Source organism: Brienomyrus brachyistius, chromosome 11 (genome assembly GCF_023856365.1).
Source record: "Brienomyrus brachyistius isolate T26 chromosome 11, BBRACH_0.4, whole genome shotgun sequence".
NCBI lineage: Eukaryota > Metazoa > Chordata > Actinopteri > Osteoglossiformes > Mormyridae > Brienomyrus > Brienomyrus brachyistius.
In genome coordinates this window covers 16,993,668-17,019,963 of record NC_064543.1, presented here as the reverse complement: position 1 = coordinate 17,019,963, position 26,296 = coordinate 16,993,668, and the positions used below count along the sequence as shown (strand labels likewise).

General features: G+C 45.4%; 1 protein-coding gene across 2 annotated transcripts; it reads right to left on the bottom strand.

Moving 5' to 3' along the window:
- Nucleotides 1-8,002: 8,002 nt before the first annotated feature.
- LOC125751656 (E3 ubiquitin-protein ligase RNF166) lies at nt 8,003-26,238 on the bottom strand. 2 transcript variants are annotated; one of them, XM_049030781.1, is made up of 7 exons: nt 25,774-25,843; nt 16,997-17,162; nt 15,848-16,004; nt 15,373-15,485; nt 10,153-10,267; nt 8,771-8,878; nt 8,003-8,507 (listed from the first exon to the last, which is right to left on the bottom strand). In XM_049030781.1, exons 2-7 carry the CDS (start codon nt 17,065-17,067, stop codon nt 8,442-8,444), a joined length of 630 nt encoding a protein of 209 aa, XP_048886738.1. In that variant the 5' UTR covers nt 17,068-17,162; nt 25,774-25,843; the 3' UTR covers nt 8,003-8,441. The 2 variants fall into 2 exon arrangements, with proteins under 2 accessions (XP_048886738.1, XP_048886737.1); XM_049030780.1 differs by lacking the exon at nt 16,997-17,162 and having other exon boundaries at nt 25,774-26,238.
- Between the last annotated feature and the right edge of the window lie 58 nt (nt 26,239-26,296).

The following is a 26,296-nucleotide window of genomic DNA, read 5'->3' as shown; positions in this document are numbered from 1 at the left end:
TAGGGGGCACCCTCACACATTCACCCACACATGCACACCTATGGGCAATTTAGCAACTCCAATTAGCCTCAGCATGTTTTTGGACTGTGGGGAGAAACCGGAGTACGCAGAGCCCCACGACGACATGGGGGAACATGCAAACTCCACGCACATGTAACCCAGGTGGAGACTCGAACCCAGGTCCCAGAGGTGTGAGGCAACAGTGCTAACCACTGCACCACCATGCCATCCCCCACTTGTCATTATGCAAATGTTAATTGTCATTCGAGAAATGCTCCAAAACATTAGAGAAAAACTGTAATAGGGCTTTGACTATGACTGCTCCAGTGTTTTGGGCAGCACAATATTATGTGTGGTAAACACACTCCAGGGTGTATTTTTAAATTTCCTACCATCCATCTTCCAACTGTTTATGCAGTAGAGGGGCACAAGGTGGAGGTGAGTAAGGGGTGTAGATGGGACTTAGGGAATGGAGCTAATCTCAGGAAGCATACAAGCAGAGGTACAGCATGGACTAGGTGGCCCTGCATTCCAGGGATTTGAACCCACAACCATGAAGGTGTAAGCCTCCTGACCCACCTTTATATATTTAAAACAGCTTTTCTTAAAAATATGTCATTCTTTCTTAATATCAAAAGTGCTGCATAGCATGTTGAAAAAAATATCCATTGATAAATTGATTTTCTATAACTGTCTATCCAATACAGGTTTGTGGTGAGTCTGGAACCTATTTTAAGAAAGACAGTGCATGAGGCATGAGACACATTGGATGGGATGTCCTACTCACAACCAGGCACCATGGGTAATACCACTACACCTAAACTACAGATTTCTGGACTGTTGGAGGAAACCGATGTAAGGTGCTCAAAACCTCAAGTCAATTTAGACTCAGTATTCATCTACAGTCAATAACCCAGAAAGAAAGCATGTCTGCAGAAGTCAAAAGGCAGGTTATCTTGGAGCAGGACACCAGGTCTTTCTCAGAGCGCAGATACACCAAGATTTTCAGACTCTAACGACGGTGTGGAGTCACCAAGCACCCAAACAGGACGTTTTTGGATTGTGGGTCAAAACTGGAATGCTTGAACCCACCAAAACAGACAGGGAAAAATAAATACTTAAAAACATGCAGAGGTCAAGCTGACAAGCAGGAGACACTTAGTAAGGAAAGAAGGATGGTCACATGTGCCGTTGGGACTGAAGCTGGCATAAAGTTTGTTGTCCCAAAAAGAGGTAGTTCTCTAGTGTCCAGCCAGTAGCTAGGGTCCTGCTTTACTTACATTTGGCGTAAAGTTTCATTTATTTATTTAGCCTTCACTTTTATCCAAAGTAACATACAATTGGAAAAACAAGGTCAGCCAGTGCCTGGAGCAATTGGGGTTGATGGCCTTGCTGGAGAGCCCTACAAGAAAATCACTATGCAGACCGTGGGCCTTAAATCAGCAACCTTCTGATTACACGCACGCCAGGATCACTTGCGGTGCCACACAGGCATGGAAATGAAAAAGACAGAAGTGGAAATCATGGTTACTGGTGTGAGGCTTGACGTCGTTCTCACAAACTGGATATTGGTACCATTACTGTTGGCGTGTCTCTCCCATGCAACGATATAAACATGCAACGATATAAACAACATGAAGCAATAAGTATAGATCGGTCTACATCTATTTTGAAAGCTTTAGGCACATTTAACCTGTATATCTGGCACTAGCTATACGGGGTCATATTAGCCCCATACGCTGTCATCAAGCCAAAGATAAGGGCAACATTGTCAAAGCTAGAGAATGTAGCCACTATATTCTTTCCTATACGGATATTAATATTAACTTTTATATCTATAAATATAGGGCAACTGGTTTATAAAAAGCCAAGACTACTCCATTGCGTAGCCATACCGTAATCCAATCTCAGGTGCCGATTTTAGCGTAGCAAAGACAAAGTGTGGCTATTTTTGTCCCCCACCCCCCCAGCTTACTCTGTCTTGACCAGGGGGATATTTTTATGAAGCCCTCCCCCCCATCCCACAGCCTTGCCCCGACTCAGATTTGCAAGATATTTTCCACAGTGTGCGCGGGCCGAATAAAAATATCAGGCCACCTCCACTTGCTGACACATGGCGTATGAGGGCAATGTGTGCACTTGTTACTCAAACCCGCCACTACCAGCTCTGGTTATATCCGTCCACTTGTTGTGGAAAAAAAAAACACTGCAGGCCTCGGGACAGGTGCAGGCTCTTAACATTTAGAGGCCTTTTCAAACGGGCCAGCAGCTTTGCAGTATTTTCCATCCGATATCCGATGTTTTTCTCTGCCCGGCTGTCACCTCTGGTGGGCGCTATTTCATTGTTTAACTTCGTTTGTTTTTTTTTCCCCAGTATTGTATTGGCAGAGTTTAACCTTGAAGGTCATCTGCTATCCTGGATCCCCTTTATAGCGAGAATCTGTGAAAAAAACAATCATTTTATTATTTAAATATCAGCAATCAGAGTGACTTAAAAACAAAAAGTTGTACTCCCTGTGTTGTATGGGTAAGGGTGTAAGTTTGGTTTTAACATTGTTAGGGTTCCAAATCAGTTCTGACCCCCCCCCCCCCCCCCCAACACAAGATGACCCCCCACAATATTGGTAGGTTCATGTCCCTACCATACAATATACGCCCTTGTACACGGGTTTCTTTTGGGTATTCTGGTTTCCTATGACAGTCCAAAGACATGCATTTAGGTGATCTGTGTTTTTTTCTGTGAATATGTGCCCCTATTTGGGACTGACAGTACATCTAGGATGCACCCAGCCGTCTGTCCTCAGGTGCCTGAGACGGACCCTACAATAGGTCCCCTCCACACCCATGACCAGGATAAGCAGTGGTTGGAAGATGGATGGATGTGATATTATACTTTCATGAAAACGAGGCAACCTCGGATGCAAGACCAGCACAAATGAGTGCTTCTGGATTTCAAAACCATGCGGGGGGGAGAGGAAGCCTGATAATGTGCTTCTAAGGAGACATAGTCATACATAGTGAAACTGTAATGTAATCTGTCGTTTATACCTACATTCATAAAATATATTTCTTTAATGAATTTACGTTCCATCCCTTTAAGAGCACATTTCCCAGAACAGCAGTAGGTGAGGAGGCTTGTGCTGATTTCTCATTTTTATTCATGTCCTTTGTTTCCACGCAGCACCTGAGCGAGGGTGGACCCCCCCCCCCCCCCCCATCTGCCCCAATCTGCCCCTGTGCCCCTCAAAATTCCTCTGCCGCCAGTATCCTTTCTTCTTGCCATTTCAGTGTAGGTCTCATCTGTAGCCTGTTGGAGGGGCTGCGACTGATCTGAGGTCAGCTTGGGGGTGCCTGACGACAGCAGAAGAGCCTCAAGTGCCGTCATTTTTTCCCACATCGCTCCACTTGAGTGCCTCAGGGGCAGATACTCTCTGCATCTTGTGGGTAAAAGGTGACAGAAGACGCCCGTTGAAGAGCATCATTAAACGAAAGCGAATTCCTAATAATTGTTTTGATTGAATTGATTTAGTAAGACACTACAAATCTGGTGGCTGTCTCTTATTATGCTGTTGAAACGACTCCATTTCCTGTCATGCATGTCCGCGTCCTGATCACACAGGTGAGACAGATGCATGAATGTGGTGGGATGACGAGGGGGCCCCTTCAAACGTGGCCCGGCACTTGCAGAAGCGGCCCACCGGGAGCCCCAGCACGGGGGCGCCAGCTTGCGACTATGCCGCCGTGGCAACGTGCATCTCCGCGCCCACAATGCCCCAAGTGCCCAAGGTCACAGGTTCACACCCAAGCACTTTGTAATTAGAGCACTTCACTCGCCATGGGGCCCTGTCCCACAGAAAAGGCATGGAGTCCAGGCCTCCTCTTTCCCAGGCCTGTTCAGAACCCCAGAGGCAGCCACACCTGCTCCCAGCTTGCTGCCTCTCACACAGCTTCTTCTCACCTGCTGTTTAGCACCCTCCCACCCCCCCCCCCCTCCACAGACCTGCAGGTGGCTGAAGCTGAATGAAGGAGCAAAAAGCTCCAGTCCCCCCCCAAGCACCAATCGAGAGACTCTCACCCGCACTCCACCGATATCGCCTGTCATTCCAACGTCGTACTCAATCACGTCTTTTACTAGAATTTAATGAGTAATCTTTGGCTTTCCCGCTAATTCTAGAATATCTACTTCACAGAGTTTTGCAACATTTTAATCACAAAGATCCATAATATTATAGAGAATATGTTAATCTGTGACTGAACAAAGTTTTGGTGATTGTTTCATTGCCGTTGAAATGACTCCAACATTTGGCCAAGGTGTATGTTTTCCTGAAGCCTTTTAAACCAACAGCTCTGATGTTTCAAGTTTGAAAAAGGTTGAAATTTATTCATGGGAACCATTTCAAACAATTTTTAAGACATATATCCTCATGGAATACTGTGATTCCATACTGGACCATATGAATGACTTGATACTTAAAGTATTGCAGTAATTTCTGCTGAATTTCTGCAGAAGGAGAAGTTTCCTTAATCTAGCTGGGGCCTCTCGTTTCTTTAGGGCTCAAGGATGAGGCTGGGGGGGGGCTGCCTCCAGTATCTGCAGGTGCTCTCAGCCCACAGACCCCCCCACACAGGTCCAAAACAGCTCAGCATGCTTTACCATTGCCTGCCCGTCACTATGGCGTCCCCGCGCCGCTGCAGCCAATCCGCTCCCTGTCCAGGGGCAGTACCTCCAAAAGGAGACATCGCCTTGGCAACAATTGTTTGTTTACAGACTGCTATGGTCCATGCGGGGGCCTGGGTGCTCCCCCACACTATTCTTTGGGTTAAAGGAGCTCCCCCTTTGGGGGAGATGTTGGGAGTCTATTCAGGGCTGGTAATTAAGCTTGGTGCACCCAGACACACCTCTCCCCTTCTCACACCCCCAGTCCTTCACAAATCTCGATGGGGGAGCAGGGGGGAGTCACAGCTAGCCTGATGGCAGCGGGCTCATATTCAGACTCATTCAAAGAGGCTATGACCTCACACCTGATCTTTCACAAAACATCGCAAACAAACATTAGAACATGAATGGATGACTGAACTGTGTGGAGGGTAAGAACAATAAATCGCCTGTTAGAAGAGTCCGGGTTTAGATGACATACAGTGACAGAGCGACCTAATTATCGTTTACAGCACGGAGACTAATATCTAGGATCCGCGCAATTTTATGTTTAAGTAGCACGTTCAATCATCCGCCATCCCTCAGCTAGCAGGTGCCACCATCAAAACTAAAACAGGCACAGGAACGCACACACACAGACACACACACGCATATTGGTGTACCAATCTAATTCATTCATTCATTTCTATGGGAAAAACCCTAATCCCAATCATGACACCCTAAACCCAACCTACACATCCCTAACCTTAACCATAAGTAACCAACACAAATACAAGACTTTTGGCATTTTTATTTTTTTGAATGCATTCACAGATTTTTATAAAACTGAGGTTTTCGAAATGGGGACCTCAAAAGATGTCCCCAAAAGTAGGGAAATTCCAGGTTTTACTATACTTTGGGGACAATTTAGTCCTCAAATGTGATCTAAGCAAACCCACACACACACACAGAGAAGACAGTTTGCTTGGAATGAGTCCGTTTATTGAGGAAAACTGCTACAAATACAGAATAAAGTATTTTATCAAACAGCATACAACTTCAGCTTCCGGATTATTGTTTAAATAACCGCAACCATCATTCAACGAATGCATAAATGAACTTAAGAGTCTCTGAATGTCGAGCTGCAGCCGTAACTTCTATGCAGGTGGGTGGGGTCACCTAGTGGGCGTATCCCAGCCGTTGACACACCCACCTGCTCATCCGACATCCTCCCCACCTCTCGCAGCTCAAGTTTTGCATCGTCATCAAGCACAGTGTTGCGTTAAGAATCTGGAATAACACGAACGATGGATATGGGCCAAAGACCGGGGTGCATCAATGAAGTAATGTGGCCCAATGCACCCGCCAGGGAACCAGATGTCCGGAAACACGGCCTTCAGCGCCTGAACGAAACTCGGAAAGATGTGGGGAAATTGTGAGAGGATGAACAGAGACAATGGATTTGGACCTTTGACCTTACTGCTGTTTTATTAGATTTGCTTTGCAGATGCTTATCAAAAACTTACATGGCTTATAAGTTTACATTTGATTCACGCACACAGCAGCCTATTAGCTGCAGCAGTTCAGGTGAATAACAGAGGCCCCCTTGAATCAGCAACCCCCAGATTGAACATCCAGTTGGCTTATTAGTAACACAAATGGGCAACGCTGATTGGAGGTCCTATTCCACCCACATCTCGACACCCAATAACAGCTTTCGATCGTGATCTGCAGCCAATCCCAATGTGTAGGCTGCCGCAGAACCTGGCTGCTCATTTGACTTCCTGTGTGACGGGGCACAATCATCCCCAGATTTGTTGACGTTCGCAGTGATTTCCTGAGTCTCTCATTTAGCCGTGAACATGCTCACCCATTAGCTCCTTGACAAAACCATGCAACAGTGTGTCAGTTCTGGAAATGAAAGGACGTTCGCTGGCATTGTTTTTTAGATGCAGCTTCGCCTTGGGCTTGCATCCGCCAGATCGCATGAACACAGCATAGCCAATTAGGTAACAGTAGATTTGCACTTGTTTGGTCAAGATATATATGAAAAACGACCCAAGCAAAAAAAAAAAAAAAAAAAAAAAAAACTAACAAAAGAATAACAGTAATTAAATATTTTTTTATACAGCTGTATTCATGAACACTACTCAAAATTAAAGGTATACCCTTCTAAAAATCAGAAAGTAGTACTACTAGGAGGTAATTAAAAAAGGTATAAAAACATCCAACAGTTGCTTCAAGAACGTTTTAAACGTCAATCAGGGACGACTAACAGCAGCCTTCAATCGGATGTTTCATTTCTCACATCTTTTATGGCTGTTTAACATGTTCAAACAGTGACATTATTAACACACTAATTTTCTTTCTGGTGAAATCAGTAAGTTCACCCCCTCCATTATGATCCACCTGGAAAAACAGGCTATGTACTAGACATAATCTGTCTGGGACCTGCGATCTGGGACCTACAGAGACTGGAGTGTGACCCCTTAAAAGAAGAGGGAAGGATCCTTATAAATATATCGGCCTAAACTTACCTGTATGAACAAACCACCAACAGGTTCAGCGGGTTAGAAATAAAAAAAATCAGACAGAATTTTCTCTCACATACTCCTTATTTACATTATCTTTTTTTCTTTTTTAAATCCCAGGAAGACAAAACAGCACCCAAGGCCTCTCACGGGTCCAGCTCAGGGAGTATCACAGATTACCCACAATCCCCTTCCAAGTAAACCTGCCAAAACACACACACAGTGCACTACGTGTCACTAGCATTCTAAATGCCCAGCACAAACTAGGCCACTGCCATATACATTATAAACTTCAACCCTTGTCTTTAAACAGAAAACAGAGGGATCAAAAACCATCTTCTGTAAACACAGAAGCAGGAATACACACATCAAGCTTCCCCACATGACTATACATATGGGATTTACATGCACAATGCCTTGAATAAATGGATTTCAACTTGCAGTTTGCTGGCCTTACAACTATACATTTTCCCAGCAGTGCACTGAATATTGGGATAAGGATGCCCTCTACAGGCAAACCCGTGCCACTACATGTGTGAACCAGTGGCTACGATCGAATAGCATGACATCCTTCGTTTTTTTTCCCCCTTTTGTGTCGATGTTGCACCGTTTGAAACGAACATTTTGAAAAATATATTTCTATCAGATGTGTCATATAAAATCCACCATAGCAAGATAAGACAGATAACATCATTATGAAGAAAAATGTGTCGCTATTCTTCTGTTAGGTAACTATAAAATAAGAACAATACTATATTTTATGTAGAAAATGAGTGCAAGTATTCACAATAAGAGGGCCTCATTATTTGAGTCTAGAGCTTTGCATTATGTTAAGTCTAGAGCTTTGCATTATGTTAAGATGGGAGGTGTGGCACCACCAAATCTGTGCTTCTTCTGAACCAGCAGCAGCAGAAAACCAAGGCAGGACTAAGAATGGGTGAGTTTATGCACAGCCTGCAAGATCCATCGGGCCAGGTCACATGGGCTCGCTCGTTCCCGGCGTGTCCAGACGACGCGAAGCTCCGCCTCTCGCGCGACCAGCAGGCGCACATTGACATCGCAGGAGCTACGACGCAGCTGTACGCCTCATCACTGACCATCCACTCACCCCCGTGATGTCGTCGGGGAGGAGGAAGGACTCACTAGCTAGGTAAGGAGGTCTATATGGGACGGTCCCAGCTGACGGAGCGGAGACACGCCAGACAGTTGATGGGATCGGGTGGAGGGGGGGTTGGGAGGGGACTGGGGGGGAGGTGGATTAAACGACGCGATCTTCAGTTTTCCGCCAATGAGAGTGCCAGGGCTGCCTGGAGAGCGGCCTCCTCGTCGATGCTGTAGTCCTGCGAACACAGAGCACGAAGCCTTCCTCAGAGCCAGGGGCATGAGAAGGGCTGTGACTCGGGGGGCCAATGTTATCATTAGCCAATGATATGTTTTGAATTGGAATAGACACGTGAAGGGGCAATATGCAAGCCAATCGGCTTTCAGTTGGGGGGCAGTGCCCCAGTGGCCCCGCCCACATATGGACACCTGCTCAAAGTGTCGGAATAAATAAGGACTGAAGTGAAGCTCAGTGAGGGAGGAATAACAAAGAGATAATCACCACAAATGTGTCGTAGGAGAACTTGTGCCGGTGCAGGAGATGCTGCAGGAAGTTGGAGCTCTTGTAGCTGGGGTCACCCCAGGGCATGGCAGCGCAAACGGGACACACCTGGCACAGGAGGATAAGGACCCCCCCCTGTCACGAGGCTGCTGTTGGTGCCAGCGATCTGGCCGTGTATGCTGCGTGAGGCTGTAAAATCAGGGCTATGCGCCGAGCTCCTCATTTCGCTGATTACATTCACTAGACCACTGCAGGTCTGAGTGCTTTGTCAGCGGCCTGACTGTCAACTCCCCTGCTGCGCTTTAAAAGGGAACTATAATGCGATCAGCACCATCACATTGCCGGGGTTCGACACACCTAGCATTCAAAAGGTACACGGTTTACTGCTCCACCACATTTATACCGAGCGACATTTCATTACGGGAATATGATAAAGCATATTTTTTTTGGGTTGAACCAAAAAGTGTGACAGGGGTCTTGTATCATGAAGTTAGGTTTAACTTATCGGATTCAAGGCATTCTGAGCTAAATATAAGTGGATGAAGATAAAGTAAATTTAAACTGGGGTACCCTAAATCCGACAAGTTGTCCAGCTAAACAAGAAATCCTGCTTCATGATACAGGACCCAGGTCTCTAGTTTAAGTCAAAACACCATGTCTAATCCTGGAGGACAACTGCAGTCAGCTGCCATGGTAAAGTCACCCAGCTGCATGCCCCAGTTTAGGAGTTCCAGCATTCCCTGGGTGTGTCCCAGTCCTCCAGTATCCCAGCATCCTATAACACTGCATCCCAGTCCTCCAGTATCCCAGTGTCCCATAACCCTGCATCCCAGTCCTCCAGTATCCCAGCGTCCCATAACACTGCATCCCAGTCCTCCAGTATCCCAGCATCCCATAACACTGCATCCCAGTCCTCCAGTATCCAGGTGTCCCATAACCCTGCATCCCAGTCCTCCAGTATCCAAGCATCCCATAACCCTGCGTCCCAGGCCTCCAGTATCCCAGCATCCCATAACCCTGCATCCCAGTCCTCCAGTATCCCAGCATCCCATAACCCTGCGTCCCAGGCCTCCAGCACCCCAGCATCCCATATGCCTCTGTCCCAGTCCTCCAGTATTTCAGCATCCCATAATCTTGTGTCCCAGTCCTCCAGTATCCCAGCATCCCATATACCTGTGTCCCAGTCCTCCAGTATTTCAGCATCCCATAATCCTGTGTCCTAGGCCTCCAGTACCCCAGTACCCCAGCATCCCATATGCCTGTGTCCCAGTCCTCCAGTATTTCAGCATCCCATAATCCTGTGTCCCAGTCCTCCAGTATCCTAGCATCCCATAACCCAGTGTCCCAGTCCATCAGTATCCCAGCATCCCCTGGGAGCTCACCACTCTGTTGGGGTCACTGCGGTGGTTCTCCAGGCAGTGCTTCACCAGCTCCTGCTGGTCCAGGTTCCGGGCCCCGCAGTATGGACACACAAACGTCGAGCGGTTGGGAATATTGCTACAAGGATGGAGAAACACAGTTGTTAACACACCAGAGCCCCGCCCATCAAAGGTTAAACAGCGTTTCGGTTTAGCCAACACTGGGTATGTGTCGTTTATTCAACCACACAGCTGTGCTGAAACTACTCCCAAAACCTCTTCTCGTCACTCAGCTCGCCTCCAGGGACCTCATGTTCTGCCTTCCTAAAGCTTGCCACGTCATACCCACAACCGGCCCAATGCTTTTCCAGGCCCTAAGCAGAATGTGATTAACCTAGTTGTCATTTGTCTTCTACCCTCCCATTCTGTCAGGATGATGGGATGATGGGCCCCCTGCTGGTCGCTAGGCTCTAAGGGCTGTGTTGGTCAGATCAGACCCCCAGCCATGTAACGCATATTACTTTAAGTAAAAGAAAGAAAGGTGGTCTGGGAGCCCAACACACAGAACTGCACAATGATGTTCACCACGGCGCCATCAAGTGGACACCGGCCAGATTTCACCTGCATTTAAGAGGATTTGTGCCAAGATGATCTGTCACATGTCCCATGTGAACGGCGACCTTTTCCCATGATGCTAAGAATACACACACATACACATCTTTGGGAAGATTAGCACACAGATGCACTATAACAAGACTGCACACACAGGGCCACATATACCATCCCTCAACCAAGAAATGCCAAATGTTAAATAAGAAGCAGAGAAACAAGTTTTCGTGACGACGAGCACGCCCGCTCTGTGCCTGCTGCCGAATTCGTGAGAGCAGTGGGGTCCTGTCACGTGCCAATGTGGTAAAGGCTAACGGTGCCCCCATCCCTGCCAGCCGAAAGTCACTGGGGTACCAATCCTGCCACACATAAACCACCACCCCCCGCATTAAAAAAAAAAATCCCGTCCATTTGGTGGCCACCAGATGGCTGAGCCTGGATCTGTAACGCGGAATCTTCGGATGAGCTTTACTTGCAATTTCCCAAAACAATCTGTATATTGGTACTGAGTAGGCATAGCAAACTGAATATCCATCCCTGCCACATGAGAGAGAGAGAGAGAGAGAGAGAGAGAGATAATTGACAGGGAAAGAAAATCCAATGACCTCATTTTGTCAATGTATACAGAGATAACATGCAATTATAACAGAAACAAAAGTTAACAGACTTTTTCAAGGAGGCAGTAAGGGCTGCAGTGCCCAAAAACAGGTAAAATAACCGGAAGAAACTCGTGCTTCTTGAAGACATTAGGCGTTTAACTTTATGCAGATGACCTGGTTCTGGGGTCAGCTGGGCTGGGCTGCGTGAGAGTGGTCCTCTCAGCCTTTGGGTCCTGACAGGTAACCGATAAAAAAAGACGCACTTTGTCAAAGTCCAAAAGAGGGCTAATCCTCAGGGACATGACCGCAATTACACTGAAGCAGCAAACCAACAAAAAACGTGACCTACATCTGGGCTTAAAAATGTTTAACACATTTGAAAAATTGCCTACAAATCAAATGGGGAAAAAAAACATGAAGGGTCTTCTAAGCTACCAAAAAAAAGAGAGAAAAATATCGGTACAAACTGAAATCCCAATTAGGATTCGGCTCAGCGAGATCTGGCAAAATGGGACAAACATTTCCGCTGAAATCCTGCGTGCGGAGTTTCACAAAAGCGTTCCAAGGGTGTACAGGAAGACGCCAAGCAGCATGCAGAGAGCTGAATTAAGCCGACGGCCCCCGTCACTAAACGCTCACATTAGAGGCGTGACTTTCTGGAAGCAGCCTGAAGTAAGCAGCACTGATCCCTACGGGGGGCCAGGCGAGAGACACAGGGGAGGTGGGGGGTGCTGACCTGTAACATGCCAAGCCTCCCCAGACGAGTAACGGAACCTCGGCAGTGACAATTTTTCCCGTTTAAATTAATATAAATACAGATAATTCGTTCAAACCTCAGAAACACTGATTTTTTTCAATTTTTTATGTTTTTCTGTGATCAAGAACATAGACTTAAATTAAAATAACCTTAATTATACACAAATAAAGCTAAATTAAACAAAACAGTACAACCGAGCATACGCTTGTTGGCGGGCTGGTCGCTCGAAAGACGCCAAAATACAGAAAAGAACCACAAAACATCCCCTCAAATAAACTAATCAATTAACATTAAAAGACTGAGTAACAGTCAAAAACAATACAGAAATTTCAAAAATGTGATTTTTTTTATTATACTGTATATTATTTTCATATGCCTAAAATTAAGCACATTTCATGTCACGCGTCGTATGGCGATGAACTTCTTTGTTTGTACTGTAAACAACCAATACGCAGTCGCCACTATGTGTGAATGGAGAATATAACACTTATATAGGAGTTACTTAATAATTTATGTTATTAATGAAGTACTGTACTTTTATGTATAGATGTGTGACTGTTAAAAACCATCATAAACATGTTTATCAATCACTGAAAGGAATCGCTATAACAGAACGTTCTCTCTCTCCATTTTTTATGAGATCATGCAGAGATATTTGATCTCTGAAGAGATATAGTAAAGACACACATCTGCCAGTTTTTTTATACATTCCACAACCGGTCTTGGCCATAATGTTCACTTCTTCATGTTCATCTTTGGGGCACTTTCAATGGACTCTTTTGGAGGATGTCTGTGTGTTCGCAGCTTCAAACACAGTTCGTGAACTGGAACAAAAAAATCGTCGAACATCTGGTTCGTAACCTGATTTGTTCAAGAACAGGACTGTTTGTGGGTAGAGGTGGGTGTGTTTTACTCCTTCCCATTCATGTTAGGTTAGGGGGTGGAAGTTCCCGACAAATGTGAAAATTTGTAAATAAATACAAATGCAAAATGAACCTTACTGAAAAGGTACAAATGAATGAATGTTACATACAGCATGTTTCAAGACACCCAAAGCGTTTACAGAAGCAATGGGGAGCCACTTCAACCACCACCACTGTGTAACACCCTCTTAGGCGATGTGACAGCAGCCATTCTGCACCAGTACACTCACCACACGGTAGCTAAGGTGGTGAAGGGGCAGGAGAGAATTCACCAGTTAGATATAGGGGATGATTAGGAGGCCAGATCTGAATGGGCCACAGTGGGCAGTTTTAGGCAGGACAGCAGGTACCATCCCTACCCTTTCAAAAGATGCCCATGGATCTTTTATGACCTTTCATCCAAAGAACAGCACCAGTTCAACAGCACAGCTTCCCATCACTATACTGGGATTCACACTGACCACTGGCTCCCTTGTTGGCCACACCAGCACCTCTGCCAGCAGAAACACAGCTTTCCTAGTTCCCCATCCAAGTACTGGCCTGACCCAAAGCTGCCCAGCGTCAGATGGACTACCTGGTCTACACTGCAGGCCACATGACTGCGAAAAACGAGAGGTTCCAGCACAAAAAGACAGCTAACACATGAGTGAGGCTGGCTGCGAGACAAAGATTAATAAATCTAGTTAATAAACAAATATTTTAAAAATAAAATATATATGTTTGTATTTATATAAAACATATACCAATGGCCAAACACACACATTTTTGGCATCATGCTTTAAAAATTACTACATGGATATTGGCGGTAATGTTTATAAACAATCAAATGTTTAGAAACATCATACATTGGATGATTAAATAAGTAACTGAAGCAAGTTGAATATAGTTCTGCAATGTCTAAAGATTGGAAGTGTTTCCATGATTTTGCCCACTAGTGCAGAAATAATTTATAATAATAATAATCTATTATTTTAAGATATAGTATGCACTTATATGTGATCCAAATCAACATCGTTTATATATTTTTGGCTTATGTGTTTGAGAGTTTAGATCTTTTGGCTTCATAAATATTAAAGTTTTATTGTTCACACAAATATACAGACACACACACACACACACACACACGCACAGTACAGAACTTTCAGTTTTTTTATCATAGATTCCCCATATATTCATTATATCACACCATGTATACCACTGGATTACTATATACTTATTACACATGTATATATCAGACATCTGTTTCTAATGCTTTTGCAAAAAAAACATGCCAAACTGCATTTTGTTGCCGAATACTTTGCAATGATGATACAGTCGAATCTAATCTAAGCTAATTTCAGAGGAATGTATCGCCTAGCATAAAGAAAGCCACTGTAATATCTTTTCTTATACTTTACATCAAAAACAGACCGTCAGCTTGCAGGACCTTAACTTCTTAGCAGAATTCCTCAAAAACAAAGGAGATTTTTCTGTAGCCTTTTGAAACCGGAATGCAGGGGTAAAATACTCAGTAATTACTACATTCATCGGGTATTATTCTGTCAGTCTGACATGCTGTTTCTACCATGAGGAAGAACTGGCACAAAAAAATTAAATGCAGACGTTTTATACAACGTGTGCACACATCGACAATGTTCTTTCGTTTTTTTTTTTGTCATTGCAATTACAATCAATATTGGAGCAGGTGATTAACACATTTGTCAGAAAATTTGCCTTGGCGACAATAAGTACAGATCCATGCCAAAGAGAATTAGTGAGCTGAATTCAGATGAGAGGGAGAGAGAGAAAGAGAGACAGAGAGAGTACATGTGTGTGTGTGTGTGTGTGTGTGTGGGAGGAGAGGTGTTCTCCACCGGCACAAATGTGTGTGTGTATGAACACATTAATCTTGGACGGCTGGCAGAAGCCCCGCCCCTCCAGACTTTCTGTACACAATGCAAAGCAGGATCACAGCCATCCCACTCACTGCTGGTCTTCTGGGCGGATTCCTGCTGGTGGCAAAGTCAGCAAAATGGAAGGCGTCCCCGAACGCGCCGTCAGGGGAGGTGGGAGTCGGGGGGGAGGGGGGGTGTTAACGCGGAGCGAAGCTGGGGGGTGGAAAAACACCAGGTTTCATTAACCAGGAGGAGGTGTGGACAGGAGCAGTGCTGCTGGCTTTTACAGAACAGTTCCCTCTGTTCCTGTAAACGCAGCACACATTCCTGCTGCCAGGACTGACATTTGCCATCACGCATGAAATGCGCCCAGCATGCTGGAGCTCCTGTCCTCCAGTTGGTGCTCCTGGTGTAGGCAGGCCGTACGCCAGCCTCAACACACCGCTCAGATATCTGGAGAGATGCATGAGGGCACACCTTACCTGGGGATGGGCTGTGACGTAGGGACGACGGGGACGAATTTGGGGCAGTTGGCCATCTGTTCCTGGACCTTGGCGCAGGACGAAATGTGCGACCTCATTTTGACCAAAGTGACCTGGAGGCGAGGTCGGGAGAAGCACATGTCAAGGTGATGGGGACCGCGGGGACGCGGAAGAGGCCGCCCAGGCCTGGGACACAGAGCACCAGGATTCCAGGACAGCCGGATCTCATTATCCGCGCCTCGGAACTCGATTAACCCGAGTCATTAGCAGGACCGCCTCCTTGCATGGCTCCTGCGTCTAAATTAGTCACAAAACAAAAGGTCATGACATCCCTCATAGACTGGGAACTCCTCTGAGGCTGGAGCCCGAAACCGCTCGCAGACCGCCTACCCTGCCTGGCGGACAGCCCCGACCCACTTTCCCCATTTCTGCCCCCCTTCCTCGCCCCAGGCAAAGCTGTCCCATTCCGGCCTACCTTCTTACTGCAGCCCCGACAGGGCGCCTTGCACGAGGAGAGCTGCTTCTCCACATTGGAGGACCGGTCCACCTTCTTGGGGTCAAAGGGCATGCGGCAGAGGGGACAGAGTGGCGAGCTGACCTGCAGACAGGGCTGCAGGCACTCCCCGCAGAACCTGCAGGAAGGAGGAAAAAGAAGGGGTAAATAAACAAGGAAGAGTTTGTGTGTGTGTGTGTGCCACTGCGTCATGTACTGGGAGAAAAAGAAAATCTCCAGTTAGCCAAAATAAAAAGAAGAAACTGCAGCTTAAATCGGCCACCGATTTAAAATGACCTCAGTCAATTTCGCGATGATCCGGAAGCTTCTGTTCCACTCTGTTCCGTTTCCACCCTATTTGATCTTATTTATCATTCAGTCAATCAGCAAAATCATGTGGTATGAGGCTGGGGGGGAACCGATGGTGGCACACGGCGTTGGACCCCTTCCCAAGCCAATGGAATGCGATGGAAAACCTGCTACCAAACACGACTCCGGGGGAGGGGAAGGGAGAGTCATGGGCCTGTGAGGCTCAGGATGAGAGAAAGACCCCTGGTCAGCATCAAAGACGCGGGACCAGGTGCTTTTCCCCAACTGCAAAGGAAAAGCCAGCTTTATATTCAGTCACATTCAGATTAAAAACGCAGAAAACAACAACAAAAAAAAGGCTTATGAAGTTGAAATTTTTCAGACAAAAAAACGGAAATACTGCAAACCATATTGTTTAGAGTGGAGAAGAAAAAAAAAATCTTCAAAAACAGGCCAAAAAAAAAGAACGGTGGAAAAACGCCTTTGGAGTCTTTGTTCTCCGATGCCACCCCCCAGTTTCACAGCCTGCCTGAAAGAGAGGGGAACCCCACACACCCGTGGGGAGACAATGATGCAGGGCGCGAGTCCCCCTGTCTGCCGGGCCGGCGTGCACAGCCCGGGAAGGGGGACGGCGCTCCATACATGCTACCGTTCCTTCTATGCTCCATCCACAAATACACCCCCCCCCACCAAAAAAAAAATGCCATTTTCACCACAGCCTTCCCTACAAACCTATTTTCACTTAAAGGCAGATGGGAATCATCACGCATTCGCAGCACATGTACGGAATAAACTGGAACGCAAACCACGGCGGCAAGATACCTTAAATTATTCCGTTTGAGCACTACATAAACTGTAAACCTCCCCCGAGAGGCCGTCTTTAGTCTTGTCATCGATTCTTACGCCCTGGAGAAGGACATCGCAGGCTGCAAGACCGCAACCCGAGGGACCGCTGTCCACGTTTCAGCTCGTGACCCACTGCCGCCTCCTGGGGACAGAGCGCATGCTTTCAGCTGCCAGCGATGTTCCACATTACGATACCCGCTCAGGGATCAGCTGCCTGCAAAATGTTCCTACCCTCTTTAGCTCAGCCTTAGCAGGCCCTCGGAGAGGACAAGACATTTTAATAAGAATAACATACAGTTAGCGTGTAGCAAAGAGGTCAGATCATACAGGGCCAACATCTAATTTAGCACACGGATCTATTCTAGTAGCTGAAGCTTTTATTGTGATTAATCAATGTAAGGTGCTTATTTGGGACTCTGTATATACTACTCTGTATTCCAGTGTGCACTGACATATTGCAGCTGGCCTCTGCGAAGGGGGTAATGGCAGTGTGAGAAGGAGGGAGCCTCTGTACACGACTCAGGGGTCTAACCCGAGCAGTGAGTCATGTGACACACTTTCTGACGTAGGTATATGGAATGAAAGACAAGAAAACATCCCAAAGCGCGACACTGTGGAGCTACCACACAGAAACGTGGGTTCGAGAAGACACTGTGATCCGAAACATAGGAAGCAAATGATTAGGGATCACGTGTGAAATGCATATACCATTTACTTTATTTAGCAGACACTTTCGTCCAAAGCAACGTACAGGGGAGGCAAATGGTACATTACAAACATATGACTGATGAGAAGTGGACCAGGTGTAAGTGCAGCTAGGCTGAGCTTCCAGTGAAGACCCAGGTACGAGTGTGAACAGCATTAGAGCAAAAGCTACACATCACCTACCAAACAAAGCAAGAAGAATACCTCTGTGCACACACACACACACACACACACACACACACACAGACAGACAGACAGACAGACAGACAGACAGACAGACAGACAGACAGACAGACAGACAGACAGACAGACAGACAGACAGACAGACAGACAGACAGACAGACAGACAGACAGACAGACAGACAGACAGACAGACAGACAGACAGACAGACAGACAGACAGACAGACAGACAGACAGACAGACAGACAGACAGACAGACAGACAGACAGACAGACAGACAGACAGACAGACAGACAGACAGACAGACAGACAGACAGACAGACAGACAGACAGACAGACAGACAGACAGACAGACAGACAGACAGACAGACAGACAGACAGACAGACAGACAGACAGACAGACAGACAGACAGACAGACAGACAGACAGACAGACAGACAGACAGACAGACAGACAGACAGACAGACAGACAGACAGACAGACAGACAGACACACACACACACACACACACACACACACACACACACACACACACACACACACACACACACACACACACACACACACACACACACACACACACACACACACACACACACACACACACACACACACACACACACACACACACACACACACACACACACACACACACAACCAGAATTGTTTGCTTATCGCCAAAAACTTACTAGGGGTGTTGCATACAACCTACAAAACAAATAAATCCTGGAGGTACATAACTGTAACAAATCCCTTGAAATACAGCAACATTTCTAGTGAAAAATGTTGCAGAAATTGGCTAATATTTGTAGTTGAGGGGTTTCATTTCAGGATTTTACAAAAAAAAAAAAAAAAAGCATAGCGAACAAATTGAAGCTAGTGTGGCCCCACAAAGCGGATTCAGAGCAGCGTTTTAGCACATTCAGGTGGGAAGGAAAATCCCAGAGTAACAGGGAGGAGAGAAAATACTGAACAGCCTGGGGGAGGGAGAGCCAGCGCAGTGGACAGTGCCAGGTACATTTCTGAGCCGCACTGGTGTGGTTACTTCCTGAGGACGCACCAAGGTCACTGCCAGCCCCCATCGCTCACCGCTAAAAGACACCCAGGTGCAGGGGTGAAGCGGTGCCACAAAACCTGGGGGGGCGGGGGGGTTACAGGACGCACATCTGTTTCAAAAAGTCAGGAAAGGAATGAATGGCCCCTTTTTCAGAAAGGCTGAACATGAATCTCTGTATTAACAGGTATCATGTCACAAAACACCAGAACCAACTTTAAAAATTAAAAAAAGTTATGTTTTCAAAAGAACGGTGAAAATGATGATGGTGGTGATGAGGGAGGTGGTGATGAGGGAGGTGGCCATGAGGGAGGTGGCCATGAGGGAGGTGGCCATGAGGGAGGTGGCGAGCAGAGAGGCTCCATCAGCAGCGAGGTGATGCCCCACATCGTTAAGACTATACCGCAATTTCTGCCATATATCCTGCACCTAACATCTTTTTAATATTCTGCCAGCACGCGCTGGGCTTTATCCGTGTTACACGCGCTTATCTCTGCATTTGTGGCATAAAACAAAACGCTTAGGCTTTTCACCTGCTTTATGGCTTGGGACAGGGCCTAGAGAAAGGATCTACTGGCTCTCCTGCCACATCCCTGCCTCGAATGACTGGATCACCAGACCAAGATCACTCACCACAAAATGTAGTCAACACATTTTCATGTAATGTGATATTTATAGTTTTGTCATTTGTCTGTGTTTTTACATGCACTATAGTTCAAGGGTAATACTGTATTCCCTGACCACTCAAAAGAAGGTGATAATTTTAGTTTCCCTCCAACAGTATGTGTGTATGTATGTGTGTGTGCGTGCATGCATGCATGTGTGCATATATGTATGCATGCGTGTGTTTATGCACGTGCATGTATATGTGCATGCATGTGTGCGCGCGCATGCATGTATGTGTGCATGCATGTGCGTGCATGCATGTGCGTGCGCGCATGCATGCGCACATACATGTATGTGTGCATGCATGTGCGTGCATGTATGTGTGCATGCATGTGCTGTATTTATTCATTTATCCATGTATTTATTTTCAAACCTCCCTGATTTTCTATTTAAAATACCTGATAGACTGAAGCCTCACGAACAAAAGCCCATGATGCCCCCCTCCGCACAGACAAAACCCAAAAAAGGGTGAACATATTTTTCGAGCACAGCAGGAAACCGATTCACTATTGAGGAAGGGGGGCGGGTGCTGTCACACATTCATTAAACAGCCGCAGGTGTGACGGAAACATGTATGCATGTGTTACTCATGTGGCGGGAACAACCCAGAACCCTCACACCTCTCTACATACAGAAAAGGAATCCAGTTCACATGCAGTCCCACCTTTGAAGCTCCAATTGTTTGACCTAATCTCATTTAAATCTTTCTTTCCTTAGTTTTTTTTTTTTTAGGAATTCTGGTATTTCAGTATCATCTTCATACTCAAGAGTAACAATTTCAATTTACTGAAAGACATTTCATTATATTTTTTTAACAAAAACGTGACAATAGACATATTTTATTGATCCACTTGGGTATATCCATATGACTATTATTATGAATTTTGAAACATCCTTTTGTCACCTTTTGTCGCATCCAGCAAGGGACACGTCAGGGCAGAGTGTGACATGTCCATGCCCAGAAAACCCAGGAGACACAAGTCCACACGTTTATCACGCGGACCTCTGCTCCCCGGTGCAGTGATGCCAGTTAAGCTCCACCTGCACAGTTTCCCCCGGTTACAACCAACCAATAGCAAAGCTGAGGCTTAAGACCAAGGCCTCAGTTATGGGACACGTGTCTTTATTGCACGAGCCGCTTGGGATCCCATTAATTATTATCCCTTTTGGAAAATCGGCTGAAAAATAGAACAAAAGTATATTTGCATATCCTTTTCCTGCGGGCTACACAAACAGTTTTCTCCTTGGCAATAATAACTGGCCCCTTCGGTAATTAAAACATAAATACCAGCAGCCACCCAAAAATATGATTTCTAAGACATTATTCAGTGTTTAAACGACAACTGAGCGGCATGGTATAAAAAAAATGGTAACTGACAGAATACAGCAGCAACACAGTTCCTACGGTAGATCAGAAGCTGAGACCAGTGCATGCAGCGTTTCACGACATTCTCAACGCGGCGCCGTCAGGAACCACAGAGCCCATGACTTGCATCCAGATCGGCCTTCAAACCACATTCGTTAGCCATTCACAAGCACAGGTGGGTGGCACCGGGCACCATGCCAACCAAAGTCAGTGTCTGGAGCGCCCTCTGAAGACCGATAATCCCCAAAATACCATAATACCAGAGACTGGTCCCTTGGGAGCAGAGCAACTGTTATGACATCTGCAAATTTCCAGTCTTACATCTCTGCAGAAAGACCTGTAGGAAGTTTGGCAGTTTATATGATATCTGACTGTTGGTCTGCAAGGTTGGAGACACAAAAAGGATTGAAATTCACACACGTTAAACACTTCAGGTAAGTGAAGATCTCACAACTTCACTCGAAAACAAGCTAATTTTAAAGTTACGTTTCTCAAAAAAAAAATACTGCAATGCTACAACTTGTAGTAGTCTTATGTTGGTGTGTTATACTCCAAGGTTTAGCAGTAGCGGTCAGGTGATGTGTGTATGCAGACCGGCCAATGGGAAGGTGCTGGGAACGCAACAGGTCATGCCTGATGAAGGGACACCTCAGGCCAAGAAGATCTCTGGAGACAAATACTTTCAAACTACGATTGTGTGTGGGGCAGGATGCCATAGACACCCAAGGGAGGAGGAAGATAAAGGACGAACAAAGGAAGAGCTCCTCTCTAACAGCGTGGTGGGGTTTACATGCACAGCTAAGTCGAGCTACGGGTATAGCTCAACCACGCCATTTAATCAGACTATCATCCTTGTCCCAGTATACATGCGTGGGAGGGGAATCGATTTATTGACCGAAGTTTGTTTGTCTCCCCTACAATAGGTGGCGATATGGCTCAGCATGTTAGTATTGAGCTTTTTCCAATTGACCTATTGAAGTCACAGATGTAAAAAAAATAATAAAATTAATAATAATGGATGCGTGTGCAAATGAAGTGATGCAACTTTATTTGCGATATGGTAGGAAGAACAAATACAGGAAGATCAGGATAGGATAACAAGAAATAAAGTATGTTGTATAAAATATTATGACAGCAGGGTACTGGAAAATATTCAAGTACTGCAATGTGATTTTGTTATAATAAACACTGCGGTGTTTATGAAACGAAAAGGAATTCAACATAAATTTCTCACAAACCTGTCTAGGTGATTTAAACAGCGAGGATGAAAATGATTATGATAAGTCTTGGAGAATGCATGCAGCACTCATGCAAAAAGCAATGGAGGTAAAACTTTAAACTGATTTTTAAACATATGCTAGATAATCTTGAAAAGGAATAATCATTAAAATTGTGAAACTTGAAGTTTTTTTCCTATGACAGAATAAAAATGTTTTAGTAAGACAAACTCCCTGCGATATAATATCTGTACCAAACTGAAGGTAAAAAAAAAAGCCTGATCTTAATCAATCTGACAAGCGATGTAAGAATTGGATGTTCATAACATACAATGTTGGTTTTAATATGGCACGTCGTCCAATCATACTATAGCCATTTTTCTAATTCAGTTCAAAATACTCCACCTTGCGTTGTGATGTCATTCGGTGCCAGTATCAGTTGTTAACCCAGTGGAAAAACCCTTGAAGTACCGTACTTTTGGTACCTTCTCGAAGTACCAAAAGTACGGTACCTGGTGCAGTGGAAAAGCACCCCTTAGTTGAGAGGTGAACTGGACAGCTTTATAGCGCTGGATATTTCGTACGTGCTGTATGTCCTCTGCTACGCTCCAAGCTTCTTCTGTGTATCGGCTTCTGTTACTTCCGGGTCAAAGCCGGGGGGACAATCTGTGGGGCGTGTGCAGAACGCCTAGGCCAGATGAGTCCGACTGAACATATACATGCAGGAGTAAATCGACTCCCATCTCATTACCTGGGTGTCTTAGTCTTTGAGAAATTCGATTTAGTACAACTTTAGTGGGACTAAGATGTTTACATGTACTTTTAAAGTCAAGATTTAGTCGGACTAAGACAATAATTCGATTTTCTTAGTATATATGCAAACGTACCAACAGAGACCAAAGTCTGATAAAGTGTTTGGTCACATACTATGGCAACACCTATAACCTGTTAACATGACTAACCTGCAATAGAAGATCAAACCAGTTTGGGGGAGGGGTGCTAAGTCCCAAACTACCAGCATGACAGATTAGAGTTCTCCCTCCATTGTTTCCTTCTCGTCAAAAATTTATTCCCTTAAAAGAGAACAAAATGTTCCTTTGGCAAGCGTCGGCTGACAGCCTTGACGTTTCATCAGAATGGTGCTGTGACGCTCCTTTGTGACCGAGCTTCTCGATCCACCGGAGGAGACCTGCTCCGAAATAAACACGGCAGAGAGATCACATTCGTCAGAGAGGAGACGTTTTTGCACTTTTCTGCGAGCAAGTCTGACTAGATCTAAAAGCACAGAGACATCATTTCAGCCAATTCCAAACATTACTATCACTGAACTGGAGATTCAAGGGCAAAAAAACAGCTTTATTTTAGAGGATGGAGATCACATGCAATCCATGCAGAGCTGACACTTAACTGGAGTTTGCCCTTGACCTTGTTAAGACATGCATCCTTTTTTCCCTGACTTTATGCAATTCCTGAATTAGGGTTCCCCAATTCTGGTCCTGGAGGGCTACTTTGTGACACATTCTGCAGATTTCCCTGCTCAAACACACATACTAAAGCTGGCAATTGGCTGGTGAGCTGAATAAAGCATGTTTGAGCTGGGGAATCTGCAAACTGTGTTGCAAACTGGCCCTGCAGGACTTGAATTGCGGAACCCTGGCCTAAATCATGCTGATAACCTAGTATGGCAGTTTCTAAAAGCAGGTGGGGATATAGAGAAAGTTGAAGGGGAAAGAAAGAGAATAAAAAGTGTGATCAACTGAGGACAAGGGAACTGTGTCAAGAATTGATCTCTGCCTCACTCATTTCCGACACCAAAGTTCAAGCCAAAGCAAGAATGGTCATTGTGGGGTATGAACCATGGCTCTTAAAGGTGTCCAGAAAAGCTATTGTCCAGCGACTCTGGCGAGTGCTCAGCTGCAAACACCCTGCAAACCAGGCAGCCCCCACAACCCACACCACACCCAGCATGCCCTTGGACAAGTCCTTGCATGAGAGGAGCTTTTCAAACTCTCTTTTTTGCTGTGAAAAGCAATGACTCATTTCCCTACACCCAGGAATCGCATAAACAAACGGCAAGGTTAATACCTGCCCGAGATTACAGCTGACAAGTGTTGTAATACACCACTGATCATCTAAAGACACCCCACCCCCTATAATGATGATCCAAAAATAAATGAAATGCATTCAGTGGTAAAAGCCGCTATTCCATGCTGCTTGCCAACCTGGATTGGCAGTTTATAACTGTGAATTACTCCAATCACCTTTTAAATAAAACACTGATATGAAGAAAAACAGACATATTAAAAGGTTATCAGACTATTACTGAGCAGTCAAACTGATTTACCACAAGCCACCATGACATCATCTTGTCCTGAAGTCTACTCAGTGGTGATGCCATATTCTAAAACATGCATCATGCATATTGTTATCCTCAGTGTTTGTCATGGCAGATTATAAATTAGCGCAAATTGCATGATGCACACATTCGTAGAGAATTTCTCCGTTTAATCTTGCTCCTGGTCACCTTCAGGAGTCCATGGAGGCCAAAAATTGTGTTAATCCAAGAAATATTCAATACAAACAGACTGGGACATGTTAAAGATATGGCTCCCTCCGACTGTAACTTTGCCCATTGTTTTGACTGGTGGTAAAGAAGCGCAGAATTTCTCTCAGTTGGCAAGGATCGCTCCAAGCAGTCATTCGCTTAAACTCGGTAAAACCCCAAGGGAAGGCACCGTCGCCCCTCGACATCATTGTCAAAGCCAGACACGTATATATGCATCCCCCCGGCCGTGCAATAACACGACCATTTCCCCTTTGTATCCACGGCATCCCGCTTTGATTCTGCCCAAACCACGTCTTTGCCTTTACACTTCTTGTTTTGCACTTTATTAATCCAATTAAACTTCGCTTATTTCCAAACACGACCCCTTTCACCTTTAAAAAAATCGACGTTTTATTTTTTTAGCCTGTTCTACTGTCCATCTATATAACTAATTAGTAACTAAAGGGCCAACTGAACACAGAATGGCCGATATGTACGGTATCACACAAAGGATTCTTTTTTTATTAAAGACTTCGTAATGCTATACTGACATCATATGAAATGTACGGAAAGATACAGGAAATGTATCTTCTTTCAATAAATAAAACTAAGCGTAAAAAATATAATAGACAGCAACGAATTTCAATAACAAATCTTTAGCATTTGTAATATTGCTAAAGACAGAGATACTGGTCGAAGTAAGACTGGTGCTGTACCTCTTAAGCACACAAAGGAATACAGTATGAAAACATGCCGCTTTGTCCAGCAGTTCGCTTTCCAGCCCTCATCAGCGGAGACCGGGCAGTATTCGTAACACAGAAAAATAATTATAATGAGTATCTATCCGTCGTGACCCTTTAATGTCTTTTGAAACCGAGGAAGGCAGTGTTACGCCTGGACAATCTCTTGCTTCTGTGTTAATACTTCCAGCGCACACTGCCTTTCGGAAAGGCTGAGACCGCTGGAAAAACAACAAAGAAGTGTCGGCTTCCCCCACTCCCGCTGGACGGGCTACTCACGTGTGGGCGCAGCTTGCGATGCTCACAGGTTTGTGATAGACCTCCAGGCAAATGGGGCAGGAAAACTGGCTCTCCAGACTGTCGCCGGCAGCGGCCGCAGCCGCCTCGCTCTGCTGCTGGTGCTGGTGGTGATGCCTAAACTGTGTAGCCGACACAAAACTGCGGAACATCGCCATCATGAACGTTAATGTTACTTACTTCGCTTCTAATTATAAATATATGTTCGCTCCTATCACTCCTCGGGATAAACTGGCCGGACGTAAATTATACGGGTGCCGCTCACTCGAAGTGTTGAAATGGGGGTTAATAATTCCTGCACCCGGTATCAATCCCGCAATGCGAGAGCTACGTAGCGACGAAGAATGCACGCCGAGCACGACAAGAAGTAAACATTACAAGGTGGCTCTCCTAAACAAAAAAACCTTTAAGAGCCATTCAGCCGAAAGGATACCTGGGTACTGACGTTCGCAGATCTCTATCGACTGTAGAATACCCTCATGTTCGGACTACATATCCCTGAAGT